General features: G+C 41.8%; 1 protein-coding gene across 6 annotated transcripts in view; it reads right to left on the bottom strand.

The window, feature by feature from the left end:
• GGPS1 (geranylgeranyl diphosphate synthase 1) overlaps nucleotides 1–19,688 on the bottom strand; it is a 227,267-nt gene that overhangs the window by 94,129 nt on the left and 113,450 nt on the right. For 3 of the 6 annotated variants that reach the window (XM_089690003.1, XM_089690007.1, XM_089690004.1), the window contains one exon: nucleotides 18,103–18,210. The exons of 2 other annotated variants lie outside the window; for them this stretch is intronic. In XM_089690003.1, coding sequence (XP_089546129.1) covers nucleotides 18,103–18,172 — 70 coding nt within the window. In that variant the 5' untranslated portion in view covers nucleotides 18,173–18,210. Of the gene's footprint in view, nucleotides 1–18,102; nucleotides 18,211–18,373; nucleotides 18,394–19,688 lie in introns of those variants that run through there. One more of the 6 variants, XM_089690005.1, reaches the window with a different exon arrangement.

Below are 19,688 nucleotides of genomic sequence, written 5' to 3'. Positions count from 1 at the left end.
CAAAATAAACCATGGAAGTGTTGAATCTGTATTAAACATAGGTGCAGCTCTTGCCATAGGTCAGGGGTATTGAATTAAAATTCACCAAGGTCCAGGCAGTAAAATTTGCATGCATCAGAGGTCCAAATCTCATGTAGGCCCCTGTATTGCATTTTTGTGTTGCTGCGGTGCGATTTTTGAAAAAAGGGTCGGGGACCTCTTTAGGTTTCCAGCAGGTAGTGCTGACCTACACACGTGTTCACCAAATGCACATGTACAGATCTGAACCTGTTTTCACATCAGTGTCCTTAATCCACACTGCACATCAGAGTCCCCTCCTCATTCACAGAAAGATCCCTCTTGATGAGTGTCCTCAGTTTCCCCTTTACATCACCCCCCCTCCACCCCTTTCACAGTAGTGTTCTCACACTTCCTTGACATCACCCCCACCAACAGTACTGTCCTCTGCCTCCTCCACTGAAGACTACTCTGCCCTTTTTTAAATCATCCCCCCACATTACTGTCCCCAGACCCCCCCATGTCACTGTCCTCAGCTCCCCCCTCCCCCCACATTACTGTCCTCAGCCCCCCTCCATGTTACTGTCCTCAGGCCCCACATTACTGTCTTCAGCCCCCACACAACACAGTCCTTAGCCCCCCACATTACTGTCCTCAGTCCTCCCCATATTCAGTCCTCTGCCCCCCTTCACACTAATGTCCTTAGCCTCTTTAACTTCACCCCCACTGTCCTATCTTACACAGACAGTGACTGATTGCTAGGACTGCCCTTCATCCTAGCAACCAATCACCTGCTTGTTAACCTTGGGCAGCTCCCAACCTCCATTCAGAACTGTCCTGCCTCCCGCTGTCAGCTCTGTGAGGATGACCAATCATAGCAGTCACATGATCATTACTAGAACAAGCAATCACAGTGTAAAAAAAAATACAGATCACCATCCCAGAGCAGAAACGGGGTCACTATTAGTAACACTGCACTGCTCTTTTCAGAGTGATATAAATAAAAAAAGAAAAATAATGAAAAAGTATTTATTTAATTTAAACATACTGTTACTAGTCAGTATCCCAGTATCGCCGCCACAGCAGTAATATGATGACGCTGTACTATGTGAAAAAAAACTGATTTTGTTTAATTTCTTCTATTTCCAAAAACGTTTGACAAAAAATTACAAATTTTAAGAAACTCACCATGCCTCTTATTAACCACTTGAGCTCCTGAGGATTTACCCCCCTTAATGACCAGGCCTTTTTTTGCTGTTTGGTGCTGCACTAATTCAAATGATAATTGCGCGATCATGCAATGCTGTACCCAAACAAAATTTACGTCCTTTTTTTCACACAAATAGAGCTTTCTTTTGGTGGTATTTTATCACCTGTGCGCTTTTTATTTTTTGCGCTATAAACAAAAAAAGTTTGAAAGTTCTGTCATATAAAATATCCAAAAAAACTCAAATTGTATCATGAATTTAGGCCAAAATGTATTCTGCTATATGTTTAAGTAAAAAAAATCCCAATAAGTGTACATGGATTGCTTTGTGTAAAAGTTATAGCATCTACAAACTATGATATAGATAATAGAATTTACAAAAACACAATATATTGGCCAATTATCTGGTAAAATATAAAAGATGATGGTATGCCGAGTAAAGGGATACCAAACATGACATGCTATAAAACTGAGCATGCCCTGTGCAATGGCGACAAACTGCATACATTTTTAATATCCATAGGCAACGCTTTAAAAGCCTTTACAAGCTACCATTTTAAATTTATAGAGGAGGTCTAGTGCTACAATTACTGCCCTTGATCTGACGTTTGCGGTGATACCTTACATGCAAAAAAAACAATATTTTCTACTTTCAGCTATAAAAAATATATTGTAAACTCAAAGTTAGTCATAAATTTAAGCCAAAATGTATTCTGCTACATGTTTCTGGTAAAAAAAATCCCAATAAGTATATATGGATTGCTTTGTGTGAAAGTTATAGCGTCTACAAACTATGGTATAGATACTGTAATTTATGCCTTTTTTTTGCTATACAGCGCTGCACTAATTCAAATGATAATTGCGCGGTCATGCAATGCTGTACCCAAACGAAGTTTACGTCCTTTTTTTCACACAAATAGAGCTTTCTTTTGGTGGTATTTTATCACCTGTGCGCTTTTTATTTTTGGCGCTATAAACAAAAAAAAATCACGAAAATTTTGAAAAAAAACAATATTTTCTACTTTCAGCTATAAAAAATATATCGTAAACTGAAAGTTAGTCATAAATTTAAGCCAAAATGTATTCTGCTACATGTTTTTGGTAAAAAAAAATCACAATAAGTGTATATTGATTGCTTTGTGTGAACGTTATAGCGTCTACAAACTATGGTATAGATACTGTAATTTATGCCTTTTTTTGCTATACAGCGCTGCACTAATTCAAATGATAATTGCGTGGTCATGCAATGCTGTACCCAAACGAAATTTACGTCCTTTTTTTCACACAAATAGAGCTTTCTTTTGGTGGTATTTGATCACCTGTGCGCTTTTTATTTTTAGCGCTATAAACAAAAAACACACAAAAATTTTGAAAAAAACAGTATTTTCTACTTTCAGCTATAAAAAATATATCGTAAACTCAAAGTTAGTCATAAATTTAAGCCAAAATGTATTCTGCTACATGTTTTTGGTAAAAAAAATCCCAATAAGTGTATATTGATTGCTTTGTGTGAAAGTTATAGCGTCTACAAACTATGGTATAGATAATTTGAAAATTACAGAGCTTTTACTTTCTGACCGCCCATCACATCTCTTGAGGTGCTAAAATACCAGGATAGAACAAACACCCCCAAATGACCCCTTTTCAGAAAGCAGACACCCTAAGCTATCTGCTGAGAGACATATTGGCCCTGATTCACTATTGGGCGTGGGCGCATATTTATGGACTTAAGCCCAATTTTCATGGGCGTCCGTCCATTTTTGACCCTGCAACCTAATTCACTATTGAGCAGAGCCCATAAGCAGACGCCCAATCTAATTCACAAAAAGACACACGCCCGGAATCAGACTCACAAAAGCAGACTTGCTAAGAAGCACGTCTAACACCATGAAAAATCACTGTAGAGACATGTTCACTTAGAAATTTGCTTTGCCAAATATCAGGACTTCACTTTAAACAATATCTGCTATTTCCAAAAAAATTAAGAATGTGTTAAAAATCGTTTTTCTCAAGGAAATCGACACAGTAAAAATCTAGATGCCCGTGCAGTGTCTTTGGCAGATAGAACTGAGCATGTGCAGAACACATTTTAGTCCTCTGCCATGGGCGTTTGCTTTTTAGCCACTGACTAATAGTGAATCTGATTGTGGATTCCTCTGACAGCCGGCACTCGGTCGCGACTACTGTGTTTAATAAACAGCACTCGGCATATCTTCATGTAATCTAATTAGATTTCCTTCGTTTTAGTGATTATATTATATTATATTTTTGTTTCTTATCCTTTATAATTATTTCTGTTATGATTTTACTTATTTTGAAGGTCTAGATAAAATTTATTTTGAAAGCTGAATGTAAAAATAAAGGTCCGCAATAAAAAAAAAACAAAAAAAAAAACAGCGTGGGTCCCCCCTCTCATCCATACCAAGCCCTTCGGGTCTGGTATGGATATTAAGGGGGAACTCCATGCTGAAATTTAAAAAAAAAACAGCGTGGGTCCCCCTCAATATCCATACCAGACCTTTATCCGAGCATGCAGCCCGGCAGGTCAGGAAAGGGGGGGGGACGGCCCCCAGATCCCGGTCCCCCCCCCTACGTGAATGATTCTGCGGTACACGGTCCACAGACTCATTCACAAAAAAACTAAGTGTGGTGTAAAAAAAACACAGTACAGGGTCTTTGACAAGTCCTTTATTAAAACAATGTCCCCCGAAGTAGATCCAACGTCAATCGCGGTCGGCGGCGACCCGAAAAAAGGAAAAAAAAAAAAGGTTCCGCTCCCGTCCGAGGCTTCCAGCCTAGTGAAGAAAAGCCTAGCTGACAGTTCTTATATAGGTATGGGCGGGGCCAGCCGGGGACATCATCCCAGTGACCCGCCCCATGTCACATGCTTGCTGTTCCCGGCTGGCCCCGCCCATACCTATATAAGAACTGTCAGCTAGGCTTTTCTTCACTAGGCTGGAAGCCTCGGACGGGAGCGGAACCTTTTTTTTTTTCCTTTTTTCGGGTCGCCGCCGCCGCGATTGACGTTGGATCTACTTCGGGGGACATTGTATTAATAAAGGACTTGTCATTTTCAGTATTGCATACAAGATGTGGTCATGTGACTGTCTTAACTCATGCGAGAATCTGGAGGGAATTGTGACCATAGTAGCAATAAAGGTTCCAATTGGGGTTCCCTTTCACATCCCTGCTCAATGTTCTGTTGTATGCTGCACACGTACATTTCACTGTATATATCTTTCTGATTTGTGGGGCCTGTATACCAAGGGTTAATGCAGGTAGGAAGCGGATTCATCAGGTGAAAACACTTTCACTGACCAAACTAAGGTCAGTGGTGGGTGTGGCTTCATTGGGTGTGGGGCCTTGTTTGGCACACTCCAAATACAACCTAGCTTATATAAAGATGTGCAGTGATTTGGCCTGTTACTAGGCCGGGTGGTTTGTGACTAAGTCCTTGCTTGTAGTGGTTTGGGGGGAGGAAGAGATTTTGTGCTGAATTGCCCCAGACACCACTCAGGCTGTGTTTGGAAGTGGGCTGGAAATGTTTGCATATTTTTGGCCTTGTAAAGTGTGTTTGTGTGTTATTGCACAATGATTGTGTTTTTTCTTTTTGCATTGAAAGCCTCACACATGTCAATCGTTTTGTTTAAAATCTGCTCTTGTTTTAATTTTGCTTGCTTACTTAGACTCAAATGCATTTTTCTTACAAACCTGCTGACAAATGTATGTGTAGGGGATTTGTAGAGGTGGGAGGGGATTTGTAGAGGTGGGAGGGGTTTTTCACATATGTCTTGTTTTCTTTATATTTTGATGTGTAGACTTTTTTGTGAATGGATCTTTATACTAAATGATTGTGTAAGTAAACCTTATGTGCACGAAAATGTTACTTGATTCATCTTCCCCTTTGTTTCCTGCTATAACCTGAGCACACACAGTTCATTAGAAGTATCTTTAGATTGTAAGCTCTTATGAGCAGGAGTGTTTTCTTTTTGCCACATCAATCCTATTTTTGTGACTCACCAAGATATTGACTGTACCTACTTGTTCCTGCTGACCAAATAAATGAAGATATATTTGATCAATAAATGTTTCACCAATGTTTTTGTGTTTATTTTATGTTCAATATATGAACAACCTTAATAGTTACTTTGTATACTTATATAATCTGCTCAAATGTAGCTTGTAAGAGCGTGAATATGCAAGTGGGTGCAAACTGGCTTTTTCAAAACCAAACAAAAAAATAAAAAACCTGCTTGCACCACAATATTATGTACTAATGAATATGTCACATTCACTGTGCAGCCAGCTACAGGTTTTCTACAATTTGATTTACAGTAATAAAATAGTCCCCACTGTATGTTGATTTTTGGCCTTTGGCAACAAAGATATATTAGCCAAGGTTTAAAAAGAAAAAAAATCACTAAAACACACATTCGCGAAAGCTATCATAGCCGTGCATAGAAATGAGCTATCGTGCATAGATATGCGCGATCGTGCACAAATAAACGCCAAACAGGTGTCCCCCATGGCGCACGAGCAGCTATCCTCCTGGAAGTCCGTCATCTGGTGCGCACGCACCCGGAAGTGGTTGTGGGGAGTGTAAGTGGATGAGAAGTGGTTGGAGGTTTTGTGTTGGTTGAAAATTTTGATAACTTTATTGGCATTTGGACATGGCAAGAGCACAGTTCTCAACTGAGGAGATGATCCTTATATGTAAAGTAACTGTGGCCATTGCAAATATGTTTATAACATGTGAGGGACAAGTAATTGTAATTTTGTGGGTGGGGCCTAGCAGAATCTCACTTGGTGCACATGCTACTTATCTGTACATTAGCTCCTGGGTATTGATGGGTCAATTATATTAACCACTTGCCTACTGGGTACTCCTACCCCCTTCCTGTCCTGGCCAATTTTCATCTTTCTGCACTGTTACCCTTTGAATGACAATTGTGCGGTCATGCCACATTGTACCCATCTTAAATTTGTATCAGTTTTTTCAGACAAATAGAGCTTTCTTTGGGTGGTATTGACTTGCTGCTGTGAGTTTTACTTTTTGCTCGATAAACCACAAAATAGCTCATAATGAATAAAAGGCTGTTTATATTATAACATTTGGTAAACTGGTAATTTAGCAACACTGATGTGCGTTGATGAGGCGGCACTGCTGGCCACAGGTGGGCGGAACTGTTGGGTGGCACTGGTGGGCACTGATCATCGGGGCCGACCCCTGCTTTGATAACTGCTGGTTCTCGGCAGTACTTTCCACACATTCTGACAGCGTGATGAAAGTGCAGCCAAGACCCGGCAAATGCATTTCCCGGTGATCAGCGTGTCATTGGACATGGCTGATCACATGGTAAAAAGCCGCTGTGATTGGTCTTTACCACATCACGTGATCAGCTGTGTCCTTAGGACACAGCAATCACGGAGAGCGCGTTCTGCCAGGATGTCATATGACACCCTCCCAGAGCTGCCTGGATGCAGTGTAGCGTTATTCGGCTATCTGCGGTCGCCAAATAGGTAACCAGCTAGGCCTTCATGGCTAATCTTTGAATATCTGGACATGTATACTGCGTATAATGCATTACATTCTACAATGTGTTGGTGTACACGGTATCACAGTGTGCAATGTGTTGCTGGATTCTGCATGACAGTGGACAGCGTATCACAGTGTGCAATGCGTAGCTCCAGCCTGCATGACAGTGTACAGTGCATTACAGTCTACAATGTGTGGGTGTACACGGTATCACAGTGTGCAATGCGTAGCTCCAGCCTGCATGACAGTGTACAGTGCATTACAGTCTACAATGTGTGGGTGTACACGGTATCACAGTGTGCAATGCGTAGCTCCAGCCTGCATGACAGTGTACAGTGCATTACAGTCTACAATGTGTGGGTGTACACGGTATCACAGTGTGCAATGCGTTGCTCCATCCTGCATGACAGTGTACAGTGCATTACAGTCTACAATGTGTGGGTGTACACGGTATTACTTTGTACAGAGTATTACAGTGTGCAATGCGTTGTACACTGCAGTGTGCACTAAAGCATTTTACACTCATGCACTGTACACACTAACGCATTTGACATTTCTAGTGTGCAATGCATTAGTGTGCAATGCCTTGGACAGTACAATGCATTTGCAGTATTGGTGTATGTTTATTAAGCACAGATAATTCATCTGATTTTAGTTATCAAGGAGAAGTCTTCTCTGTCCCCCTGTTTATGAGGTGGAGGACAATTGTTTTCTGAAGAAGAGAGGAGACATTTTTTCAAGGAGATCTGTATAGATTTCCAGAGATATGTGTAGATGGTTGAGGGGCTGCATGTGATCTCCGGAGATAATTGTGATTAACGATCACCTGAGTTAAACCAGTGAATGAAAAGTGTAAAAAAACATGGATTGAAAATAATCTGCACTGACCACTGTGCTTTGTCAAGCCACATATTGGCACATTCTGGTGTCACACAGATGCGATGTGAAATTTGCAGTGTTTTCTGTGCAAGCGCTGCACCGCATCACAACCGCAACCCCTTCATGCCACCTGCTGCGGCTTTCTAGGTGAAGTTACCAACACACCAATATTGGTACACAAAGCGTATTGTGATTTGCCAAATTGGATGGCATGCCTATTCACACCCATGTGCATACCCTGAAAAAGGGTCCTGCACATTTTTGGCCCGGATGCGGTGCAATTTGAGGTGTGCAAAATGTTTGTCTCTAATTGCAACGCACACAAATTGCATGTGATTTGCCCAGGAGTGCAGTGTTAGACCACAATGCATGTATGTGAAGCCAGAATAAAAGGATGTGGATTTTGTCTATTTTTACTTGCGCATGTTAACATTATGTAAGTGCATTTTTCTTCTGTTTAACATGCTATAGAAATGCAACATGCATTTGGATGGAGTGTTTTTGTATGTGCATTTTGGAAGTATTCTAAACACACATTGACCCTAGGGCCACACCATATCTTATGCAGGCCATAGATGGGTCGAAAATCGGCCGATTTTTCGGCCGAAAATAAAATCGGCTGATTTTCGGATCGTTGGTGGGCTATTTGTTCGGCCGTTATTCGGTATTTTGGCAGATTTTTTTTTTCGGTAAAGTTGGAAAAAAACGGCCGAATTTGCCGATCGGCCGATTTTCGCGGCAATGATGGGCAAATCGGCCGATTTTTTTACTGATAAAAAATCTGCACATGAGCAGTGACCTGCAAGAGGAAGACAAAAAGAAGAAAAAGAAGAAGAGGATGATGATGATGAAGATGATGAAGAAGAGGATGATGATGAAGAAGAAGAAGAAGATGATGAAGAGGAAGAAGAGGATGATGATGAAGAAGAAGAGGAAGAAGAAGAAGAGGAAGAAGAAGGATGAAAAATGAGAGGAATTCCAGTATGGCAAAAAGTGTCCCTGCAGAGAGCTCCGCTATTTCTTTGACAGTTCCTTGACATTTACAGCGGTTGCAACATTGTATCTATTTGTTTACGAATAAAAACATCTGTATCCGAAATGGATACAAATACATTGTTGCAACCGCTATAAATGTCAAAGAACTGTCAAAGAAATAGCGGAGCTCTCTGCAGGGACACTTTTTGCCGGCTGTAGACGGGATGAAAATCGGCCGATTTTTTTTTTACCATTGCTGGTAACGTCGGCCGCTTGAACAACCGATTTTTCATTTTTTAAAAGAAAAATCGGCTGTTTTTCTCCCCGTCTATGGCCTGCATAAGCATTAGTGTGCCTGGGGGAGGGGGGGACCTTTGGCCTTTCCAAACACAGTAGATGCTCCAAGAATGTTTCCTTGAACTCTTGAAATGGTTAAAAAGGAAAGACACTCTAGATAGCCTGCACTGAGAATTGACTGTCATGATGACGTGTTAATGATTATTTGCTCTCATTTTTCAGGAGTGGTACTGCTTGCGGTTGAAGCTGGTAGAAATCCACCTTCACGTCCTCCACTCACCTTCACTTGTGGCCAGTGGATATTTTGTGGCCGCAGGCAAGAACTGGCATCGAGGACCTGCATAATGACCCTGGCATGCCAGAGGTGGTTTGGAAGCAGCACAGCAATTTGACCATCCCTTTCCTCTATGTTGGTTTTAGGGGTGCAGAATTGCTTCTCGTTCGTGAACGGACTGTCGCCGGATATCAGAGTCCCCATATTTTCAAGATATGTTTTAGCCATGTTGGCTTATTTTTATGTTATTTTCCAAGTGTGTCGCACCTAACCGCACAGTAGTGTGGTGCCATGCGTATTTGTGGCTGTGAATGGGGCTGTTTTTAATAGACGTGTGTAGGTGCAACAACGTTTTCATCATGGTACCTGCGCACATCTACACAGGGCATTGCATTTCTTTGCTGTGCTGGAAAATGTGTGTTCTTGCATGCGTTTCTGCACCACCAATGGTGTGAACAAGTCCTAAGGGCTGGTTCACACTATAGAAACAGTCTAGATGTGTTCCTGATGGGTTTTTTTCATGCCCTTTTGGCATGCATGTTTAGTGTGTTCCAGTACATTTTGGATGCGTTTTGGACATGTTTACATTGCATTTTTGTATCCCTTCCACTTATTTTTTTCTATTTTCTTTGTATTCAATGTAGTTAGGGACATGTGCGTTTTAGTACATTCAAGGACGTTTCAATGTGTTCCAGTACAGTTCTGTGCAGAAACAATGCAGCGTGGTCAACTTTGTTTACAGCACCTGCAATGCATTGAAAATGCAAGCGCTGATGTGAACTATGACATTGACAACCATATAACCTTCTTTCTGTGCGTTTGTGATGCTGAAAAAGCAACTGAAACACATGTAGTGTGAACTGGCCCTAAAGGTTATTAGAGGTCAGGGAACAGGACTGACCAGGAATTGTGAATTCAATCAGACTAGTGGTGAGATACAATCAGCAATTGTATAATAATGTGAGATCTGAGCTGTAGCTGATAGAAAATGAGACACATTCACTTGATCAGTAAATAGATAGTTAAAGAGTGGGGCGGTGATCCATAGATTTGCATATGGGACAGGTGATGATGGGGTGGGGGAGGGGGTCAAGTTGTATAAGGAGACAGATTTAAAAGAGAAAAAAGTTACAATGAAATATACACGGCATGAAACTTGCATATGACCTAATTGGCAGAAGAACAGTACGCAAGTAACATTCATCCACTTTCTAGTCATTAGGCAAAATCATAATTGATTGATCAATATTCCTGCCACAACCCAGAAAATTGATCTCCATTTTTTTGGGATGTTGCCAAGACTGGGATTAGAACCCATGACCCAAGTGCTGTAAGTTCTGAGCTCTAACCACTAAACCACTGTGGGAAACACAGTTTGAGTTATAATGTAGAATAGTTACATTGTTTAAAAATGATAAAGCGAGCGCTGGTCAAATGATATAGACTAGTAAAATGGTCTTACACAAGATAAATATAACCACGAACAGTAGTGCATGAACTCGTGAAAGGTCATCCACCCCTGTGACAGTGTACTACACTATTGAGCACCTTTCTGGCTCCTGTGGCTGAGCTAATTCTTCCCCAGGACCATTTGGGCACCCACCCTGATGGATGGATGGATGGAGCTGGATGACTAACCCATAGCTGCCAGCATACCGCTGCACCCCCAGATGTGCGATGTGTATAACCCATGCACATTAATACTTTTGTTCTGGTGAGTGTAGACCAGTCCCAAGGGTGGTTTACCTTTCACGAGTTCATGCACTACTGTCCGTCACGGAGAGAACACATGTGCCATTCATAGGCACTCTCTGAGTTGGTACTCTCACACCAAGGACATTCCATTATTCAGGAATAATTATATGAACTTATTTTAGCACGATTTACCAGTTTACATCATTATTGCAATTCTTTACACTTTTTGGTTTTTACATGCGTTCATTATTGATCACATGCATTTATAGCGCTGCACTTGTCTTTAACATAGAATAGTTATGTGATTAAAGAGAATGAAGATATATAACTATATTGGGAAATTAGAAGTATATAAATTATTTGAGATATAAGTGTGAAAATGTTTAACATTTGAAAATAGAATGTATGACATTCATTAGTAAATGCAATACTTTCCTGATCATTTTGGAGAAACAGCAAAAAAAAAAAATAGCAAAAGAGAATTTTCAGAATGTAATAGTACAGCTGTATTAGAATTTTCTATCAGAAAAACGCCAATGTTAATAAAGCCCGCGCTTGTGCGCCATCTAGCGAATATATCCGGTATTGCACCTAAAAATGTGCCAGACAGGATACCTCATTCACTAATGGCAAAGTAGTCAGTAGACGCTCGTTAATGAGCTTGCTAGACGCTGGTCAGACCACTGATTGATTGACCGGAGTCTGCCTGAATGGTCAGTCTCTGCTATTACACTCACATCTTAGTGAATCAGGGCCATTGTGTCCATGGAAGATTTATTTTTTTTCCACAAGTTTCTGGAAAATGACAAAAACATTTTTTTTTTTTTTTTTACACAAAATTGTCATTTAAATGATTTATTTCTTGCACAAGCCATGGGTATGTGTGGAATTACACCCCAAAATACATTCTGCTACGTCTACCGAGTATGAGGATACCACACGTGTGACACTTTTTGGGAGCCTAGCCACATACAGGAGCCTGAAATCCAATGACCACTTTGAAAGCCTGAAGGTGCGTAACTTCTTCATTTCACTTCCCCGCTACCTATCACAGTTTCGGAGGCCCTGAAATGCCAGGATTGCACCAAACCCCCCCAAAGGACCCCTTTTTGGAAAGTAGACACTCCAAGGAATTTAAAAAGAGGCATGGTAAGTATTTTGCAGATCTCATTTTTTCTCACAAGGTTTTGAAATATAAAAAAGAAAAGAAAAAATATGTTTTTGTTTTCTTTCTTCATTTTCCAAAAACTTGTGGCAACAAATGAGATCTTCAAAATACTTACCATGCTTCTTATCAAATTTCTTTGGGTATCTACTTTCCAAAAAGGGGTCATTTGGGGGGGTTTGGTGCTATTCTGGCATTCCAGGGCCTCCGAAACTGTGATAGGTAGTCAGGAAGTGTAATGAGGAAATAAAGCCCTTTAAAAGCCTGAAGGTGCTTATTGGATTTTGGGGTCCTGTACTAGACTGCCAAAAAGTCTCTCATATGTGGTACCCCCATACTCGGGAGAAGTAGCAGAATGTATTTTGGGGAGTAATTCCACATATACATATGGCTTGTGTGAGCAATAAATTATTTCAATGACAGTTTTGTGTAATTTTTGTTTTTTTTGTCATTTTCCAAAAACTTGTGGGAAAAAAATAAATTCTTCTATTGATTCAACATGCCTCTCAGCAAATAGTTTGGGGTGTCTACTTTCCAAAAAGGGGTCATTTTGAGGGGTGGGGGCATTTTATGCCCAGCATTAGAAGTTTATGCCACACATCACTCACTCTTCTAACCACCTGAAGACCAAGCCTTTTCTGACACTTTTTGTTCACATTAAAAAAAATCAGTATTTTTGCTAGAAAATTAAAGTGAACCCCCAAACATATATTTTTTTAGAGCAGACACCCTAGTAAATAAAATGGTGGGTGGTGCAATTTTTTATCTCACATATTACACAGCGATTTTTCAAACGCAATTTTTTTGCAAAATATACTCTTTTTTTAAATTTTAATGCACAAAAACACAATATATTGGCCAATTATTTGGTATGATATAAAAGATGATGCTATGCTGAGTAAATAGATACCAAACATGACATGCTTTAAAATTACACATGCCCTGTGCAATGGTGACAAACTGCATACATTTATAATATCTATAGGCAACGCTTTAAAAGCCTTTACAAGCTACCATTTTAGATTTACAGAGGAGGTCTAGAGCTATAATTACTGCCCTTGATCTGACGTTCATGGCGATACCTCACATGCATGGTGCAATCGCTGTTTCCATACTGGCACAGGGTCAACACTCACGACCGCAGGTGTGCGCGTGCGCAGATGGGCGAGGGTCCTTTTTTTCTTTCTTTCTGATTTATTTAATTATTTTTACACTGTCCCTTTAATTTTTTTTTTTAATCACTTTTAATGCTATCTCAGGGAGGAGGAGGGGGGGGCATTTTCTCTCGCTGCTTGTAAAGGCAATCCTGCAGCTAATTAACCACTAGGAATGCTTTTACATGAAAGCCCATTGCCGGCTGAAAAAAATGATACCAGGATGATGCCTGCAGCTATCACCCTGGTATAACCATTCAAAGTCCAGTGATGTACCAGTACGTCGCTGGTCCTTGTTGGGTGTATATGCTATGTTCTTTTTTTCTTTATGCAGCCTGTGGGCTGAATGAAAAAAAAAGAGAAGAAATCTCTGCCAGAAAAAGTGTGTGGTATGCCCACCATTAGAAACCTCCCTACATCCACCCACTTCTAATGGTGGGCACACATGAAATGTGCCAACAAATATAAAATATATATGCCGAAGCATAGGGGCCATCCACCCACTGGCCACCCCAGGCCCCCATGCTTTGGCATATATTCTCTTTTTTTTTAACTGCGGCTGAAAATTTTCATCCGTCAGCACTGCACACACCTACTTATGTCTATTCTGAAAGCAAGACCCTGTTGCTGTCAGAATAAACAGGTCAGTGCTGCAGTTTGACATTCCTGAAAAGAAATCAACAATGGTTAACAATAAAACATAAACTCAATAAAACAACTTTATAATTGAAATATCTCTGCAAGGAAAAGTGTGTGGTGGTATGCCCACCATTAGAAACCTCCCTGCATCCACCCACTTCTAATGGTGGGAACACATGAAATGTGCCAGCAAATATAAAATATATATGCCGAAGCATAGGGGCCATCCACTCACTGGCCACCCCAGGCCCCCATGCTTTGGCATATATTCTCTTTTTTTTAACTGCGGATGAAAAATCTCATCCAACAGCGCTGCCCACGCTGACTTATGTCTATTCTGAGAGCAAGTTCCTGTTGCTGTCAGAATAAACAGGTCAGTGCTGCAGCTGAAAGCATTCCTGCAAACAGAAATGGTTAACAATAAAACAGTAACAATAAAACAGTAAAAGTAGAACAATCACAAAAATGACAACAAAAAAAATCATAACTATTTTTGGTTTTTACATTTTTTTTTTTTTGGGGGGGATTTGTATTTTTAATTTTTTTTTTTTTTTACTTTTTTTTTTCAAACTTTAAACATTTTTAAAACAGCTGGTAGGGTCTCTCCAAATGCAATAGCCAGTTTCCTGACTACCTAACATCTTTTGAGACCCTGTGTAAATGTGCCCTGATCTGTGCCGTGCTGTACCCTATACTAATAGTCAACTAGTGTATGTTAGAGGCGGAAGCAGGGCTTGACGCAGAAGCCAGGTTGGCCAGGACAGGAGGGACAACAATAGCGGCTGTCACGCCTAATTCCACATTTGCTGCAGACACGACATCTTTTTTGGGGTCTTCTTTGGGTTGGGGTACCAGGAATGGTATCGGGAAAATGTCTCTCATGCAGACGGCTAACTGCATCTGGGATAGGGGTTTGGGGCACAGCACCTTCTGGATACAAAAGGGCCCTGTTGAACTCTAACTGGAAATTTAGGTATGATCCACTATGTCCAGTTGCTTTATAGAGAACAAAAGCGTTATATACAGCCAATTGAAATAAATAAACAGACACTTTTATGTACCAGCATCTGGCTTTTTGGGAAACTAAGTACGGCTTCATCATCTGGTCGTTGAAGTCCACCCCTCCCATGTTAAGGTTATAATCGTGGACACAGAGGGGCTTCTCAACAACACCCGCTGCCGTGGTAATTTGGACGGTCGTATCTGCGTGAATGGAAGGTAAACATCCCGTTTGTCCTTCCACTTCACTGCGAGCAATTCTTCATTTCTCAAGCAGGCTTTTTCCCCCTTTTTAAGTGCCACATGCGCAAATTCCCAGATTGAACAAATGTCTAAATAGTGGCACGCTTGAATAAAAATTGTCCACGTATAAGTGGTACCCCATATGGAAAAAGGATGACGCCAAGTCCCAAACTATCTTGCCACTGCTCCCCATGTAGTCTGGGCATCCGGGGGGCTCCAAGTGACTATCTTTTCCCTCGTAAATCCGAAACTTATATGTATAGCCTGTTACCCTCTCACAGGTCTTATACATCTTGATCCCATATCTGGCACGCTTGCTGGGGAGATATTGTTTGATTAGTAGGCGGCCAGAATATTGAATGAGGGACTCATCAATGCAGTTGTTTTTATGGGGCGTATACACATCTGCAAATTTTTGGTTAAAGTGATTTACGAGGGGCCAAATTTTGCGGAGCCGGTCAAATTCAGGGTCACCCCGAGGACGACTGAGTGTGTTGTCGTAGAAGTGCATAAAATGCATTATCGTCTCATATCTATGCCTGGCCATGGCAGCAGAGAACACGGACATGTGAACAAGCGGGTCTGTGGACCAATACAACCGCAATTGATTTTTATTATTAATGCCCATGTTGAGGGTTAGGCCCAAAAAAACTTTAAATTTGGAAACTGTAATGGGTTTCCATGCGAATGGTCTGGCAAGGTATGAATTTGGGTTGGCTGCGATATATTGTCGTGCATATAAATTGCTTTTATCCACAATCAATGAATAAAGATCTTCTGTGAAAAACAGCTAAAAAAAATCAAGGGGAGTATTTAAATTTGCTGTTTCCACCTGAATTCCGGGTTGGGCAGCGAATGGGGGAAGTAAGTGTGCTCCAGAATTTGTGGGCTGCCAATCGGGATTTGCAAGCACATCCGGAAGGACACTAGGGGCTCTACAGGCCTGTCTGCGAATTCTTGGTGGCCGCGCGACACTACTTGTGCTCGCCACCGCACCAGCTTGTACTGCACTTATGGGACTCGCCACGTCACCAAGTGATACTGCAGTGCTGGTATGTATACGACCAGGATGTAGTAGGCCGCTGGTGCTCGCCAGTTCACCAAAAGGAAGTGCGGCACTAGTACTGGCACTCTGCTGCATATGAGAGTCATCATGCATTTGTACCACCTCAGCAACCTGGGAATGGGATTGGGTACACCTGATCTTAGCAGGGACCTCTTCCTCGTCGTCTGAGCTATCTGTCAGGGTGCCGCTGCTGTCTATAGGTTCGTATTCTGAGCCTGATTCTGCCAGTGAGTCTTCCCCTTCGCTCTCACTTGACATGCTCAGAATCCTATAGGCCTCTTCACTAGAGTACCTTTGCTTGGACATTTTGGCCACTAAATTTACAGGTACCTAGTGCGACTCATGGGAAAAAGAGCGCCTGGCTGTCAGGGACTGCTTGAACCGCTACAAAAAATTTACCGACAAGTGCTAACAGAGATCAGGCCTGATTCTGTGAACACTGCGGTTTTGTGTGTAATATGTATCAAGTGACAGTTATCTACTGACACTGCACTTGCTGGGGGAGAAGGGGGGGGGGCGTAGGGGCTAAACGCAGGTGCTGGCAGGTGTCGGGGCTGATCCTGCTAACGCTGCGTTTTTGGGGATACTATAGTAATGTGAACACTGGTATAGCGCTGATCTGATCAAAGATATTGATCCAATCAGACACTATACTAGCAATGGAGGTTTAGCGTGCAAGTAAGCGTGTTCCTGGCAATGAAGGGGTCAAATGTGATTACTTGTGTACTAGCGGCAAACTGGCGCTATCTGGGAGGGGCGCTAACACTATCGGAAGTCACCAGAGACACTAATACAGTGATCAGTAAAAATCTGTTCACTGTAATCAATGACACTGGTGACAGGGCAGTGAAGGGGTTAACTGGGGGGGGGGGGGCGATCAAGGGGTTAAATTGGATTACTGGTGTACTGGCGGGCAATCTGGCGCTATCTGGGAGGGGTGCTAAAGCGACACTGATACAGCGACACTGATACAGTGATCAGTAAAAATCGCTTAACTGGGGGGGGGGGCGATCATTGGGTTAAATGTGACCTAGGTGTGTTCTAACTGTAAATGTGTAGTGTTTTACTCACGTTTACTGTGTCTTCTTCTCTGTCTGGAACGGAATGTGTCCAGGCAGAGAAGAATGACATCATATCCTGTCCTGTGTAAATGTCAACACAGGACAGGATAGGTCAGGGACCGATCATCTGATTTCAGCCAGACATCACTGGCTGAAATCTAATGATTGATCCCTCCGGGATCGAATGGTGTCACCCGCGGGTCGGCGGGAGCGCGTCCCCTGCCCGCGAAAACGTCGGGAGCGCGGAGCACGTTTTAAAACGTGCTTTTGCGCCCCAGTGCCGCCCTGCACATGTATATATACAGTGGCAGGGCGGCAAGCGGTTAATTACCTTGGACTGTCTACATTCCAAAAAGGGCTCATCTGGGGGGTATTTGTACTGCCCTGGCATTTTAGGGCCTCAAAAATCAGGACTGATCAGATTTCGAATATACATCCCATTTCCCAAACAAATTTCGCAAAATACATTTTGGCCTATGTGTATGAAAAAAGATGATTTTTTTGCTAAATTTTATAACAAACTAAGAAAAATGTTTTTTTATTTTTAAATGTTTGGTAATTTTCCATTTATATATAAAAAAAAATAAAAAAACAGTGGGGATTAAATACCACTAAAAGAAAGCTCTATTGGTGTAAAAAAATATAAAAATTTAATTTGGGTACAGTGCTGCATGACTGAGTAATTGGCATTCAAATTGTAACAGCGCTGAAAGCTTAAAAGTGGCCTGGGCAGGAAGGTGGTGAAAGGGTCCAGCATTGAGGTGGATATAATGCATCAAAAACTTTCATGCAGGTACAAGTTTGAATATAATTATGCACAAACTTACTGCTATTATACTTGTCTTAAAGTATTTTTAATGCTGTTGAGCAACATGTAAGAAGCTTTTTGGATTTGATGTAATACTAAAACTGTACCTGGAAGCTGAAGTAAATACTTATATGGTTCCAGTAATATCCGCTCTGACGTCTCCCTGGAGGTGGCCATTTCCAATTTTTGAAATCTTCCACTAATTTAAAAAAGTGCTAGAATCGTAAAGAATAAAACAATTACCCAACCTGAAGCTACAATGATTCAACAAATGAAAAAGTAACAACATGTAAAAAGTTATACATTTCTGCAATAGGAAGCCAATATGGTTAAAAGGCATGTGTTACATATTAGGGCATAAAAAATTGAGTTATTTACCTGTTAACTAGATTTCCCGGAATGTTCCAGGATAGACAGAGATAGAGAGAAGGAAAATGAGTGCCCCCTCCTACCTACACAGGAAACACATGGTCAACATCATTATAAAAAGACCCTATCCCCATCAGTCCATTAGTAGTAGAAAATAATTGAGTGCATGAACATAACCTACACATAGATACATAAACTAACCATTAAAAATACAACTGAATATTACTATTAGGCAGAAACTGGCTCTGTCCTGGAAGATTCCTGGAAATCTAGTTAAAGAGGAAATCCAGCCCCTCTCCAAAAACTTAAAGCAGAGTTTCAACTGTTTTTGTGTTTGTTAAAAGTCAGCAGCTACAAAAACTGTAGCTGCTGACTTTTAATAAATATACACTTACTTGTCCCAGAGTCCAGCGATGTTCTCACCCGCACCGTCCCTTCTCCCCTCCACGGCGCTGGCATCTCAACTGTGGGCACCAGGCTGTGACAGCTTGTGGCTTCACAGCCTGGTGCCCACTGCGCATGCGTGACTCACGCTGCGCCTCCTAATTGGTCCAGCAGTCTTCTGAGACCTATGAAAGTTCCCAGGAGACTGTGGGAAAGAGGGGGCCGAACTTTCGGCTCACTTCGCCACGGCAAACTGAGCCGGAAGTGGGTACCTGTCAAAAACAGGTATCCGCTCCCCCCTCCCCCCCAAAAGGTGCCGAATATGGCAGTGGAGGGGGGGAGGAGGCAAATAAGCAAAGCTTCCAAATTTGAGTGGGACTCCGCTTTAAAAGTCAGCAGCTACAAATACTGTAGCTGACAACTTTTAATATTAGGGCACTTACCTGTCCAGGGATCCAGCAATGTCTTCACCCTGAGCTGGCTTCAATCGGCTGTCGTTTGCTGGCACCACCATCTTGACTAAGGGAAGCAGGCAGTAAAGCCTTGCAGCTTCAGAGCCAGGTTTCTACTATACATGCGCGAATCGCACTTTTCTTTGTGAATGGGGCGCAGGGTACATAGTTTTGGATGTACTAACATGGGGAGGCGCTGCGTGCCCCAGCGGAGACAAAGAGCTCCCCACCCACGACAGATGTGTTCACTGGACACAGCACAATGAAGATCCCAGTGAATGGGATCTGTTGATCACGTGATCGCTATGAGACCACATGATCAAAATGTTAGCAAAACTGTTATGAAGCAATCTGATTCATAACAGCTCTGCTTCTCTTCCTGGTGAGCGGTGATTGACTCACAGCTCTCACATGATACATGGGGCCAATCACAGCACTCTGTACCATGTGACCAGCTCTAGCCAATCACAGATCACTATTATATTGAA

This window comes from Staurois parvus, unplaced genomic scaffold, assembly GCF_062004578.1.
Source record: "Staurois parvus isolate SC_StPar_1 unplaced genomic scaffold, SC_StPar_1.0 ptg000509l, whole genome shotgun sequence".
NCBI classification, from domain to species: domain Eukaryota; kingdom Metazoa; phylum Chordata; class Amphibia; order Anura; family Ranidae; genus Staurois; species Staurois parvus.
This window is presented reverse-complemented; position numbering and strand designations above follow the sequence as displayed.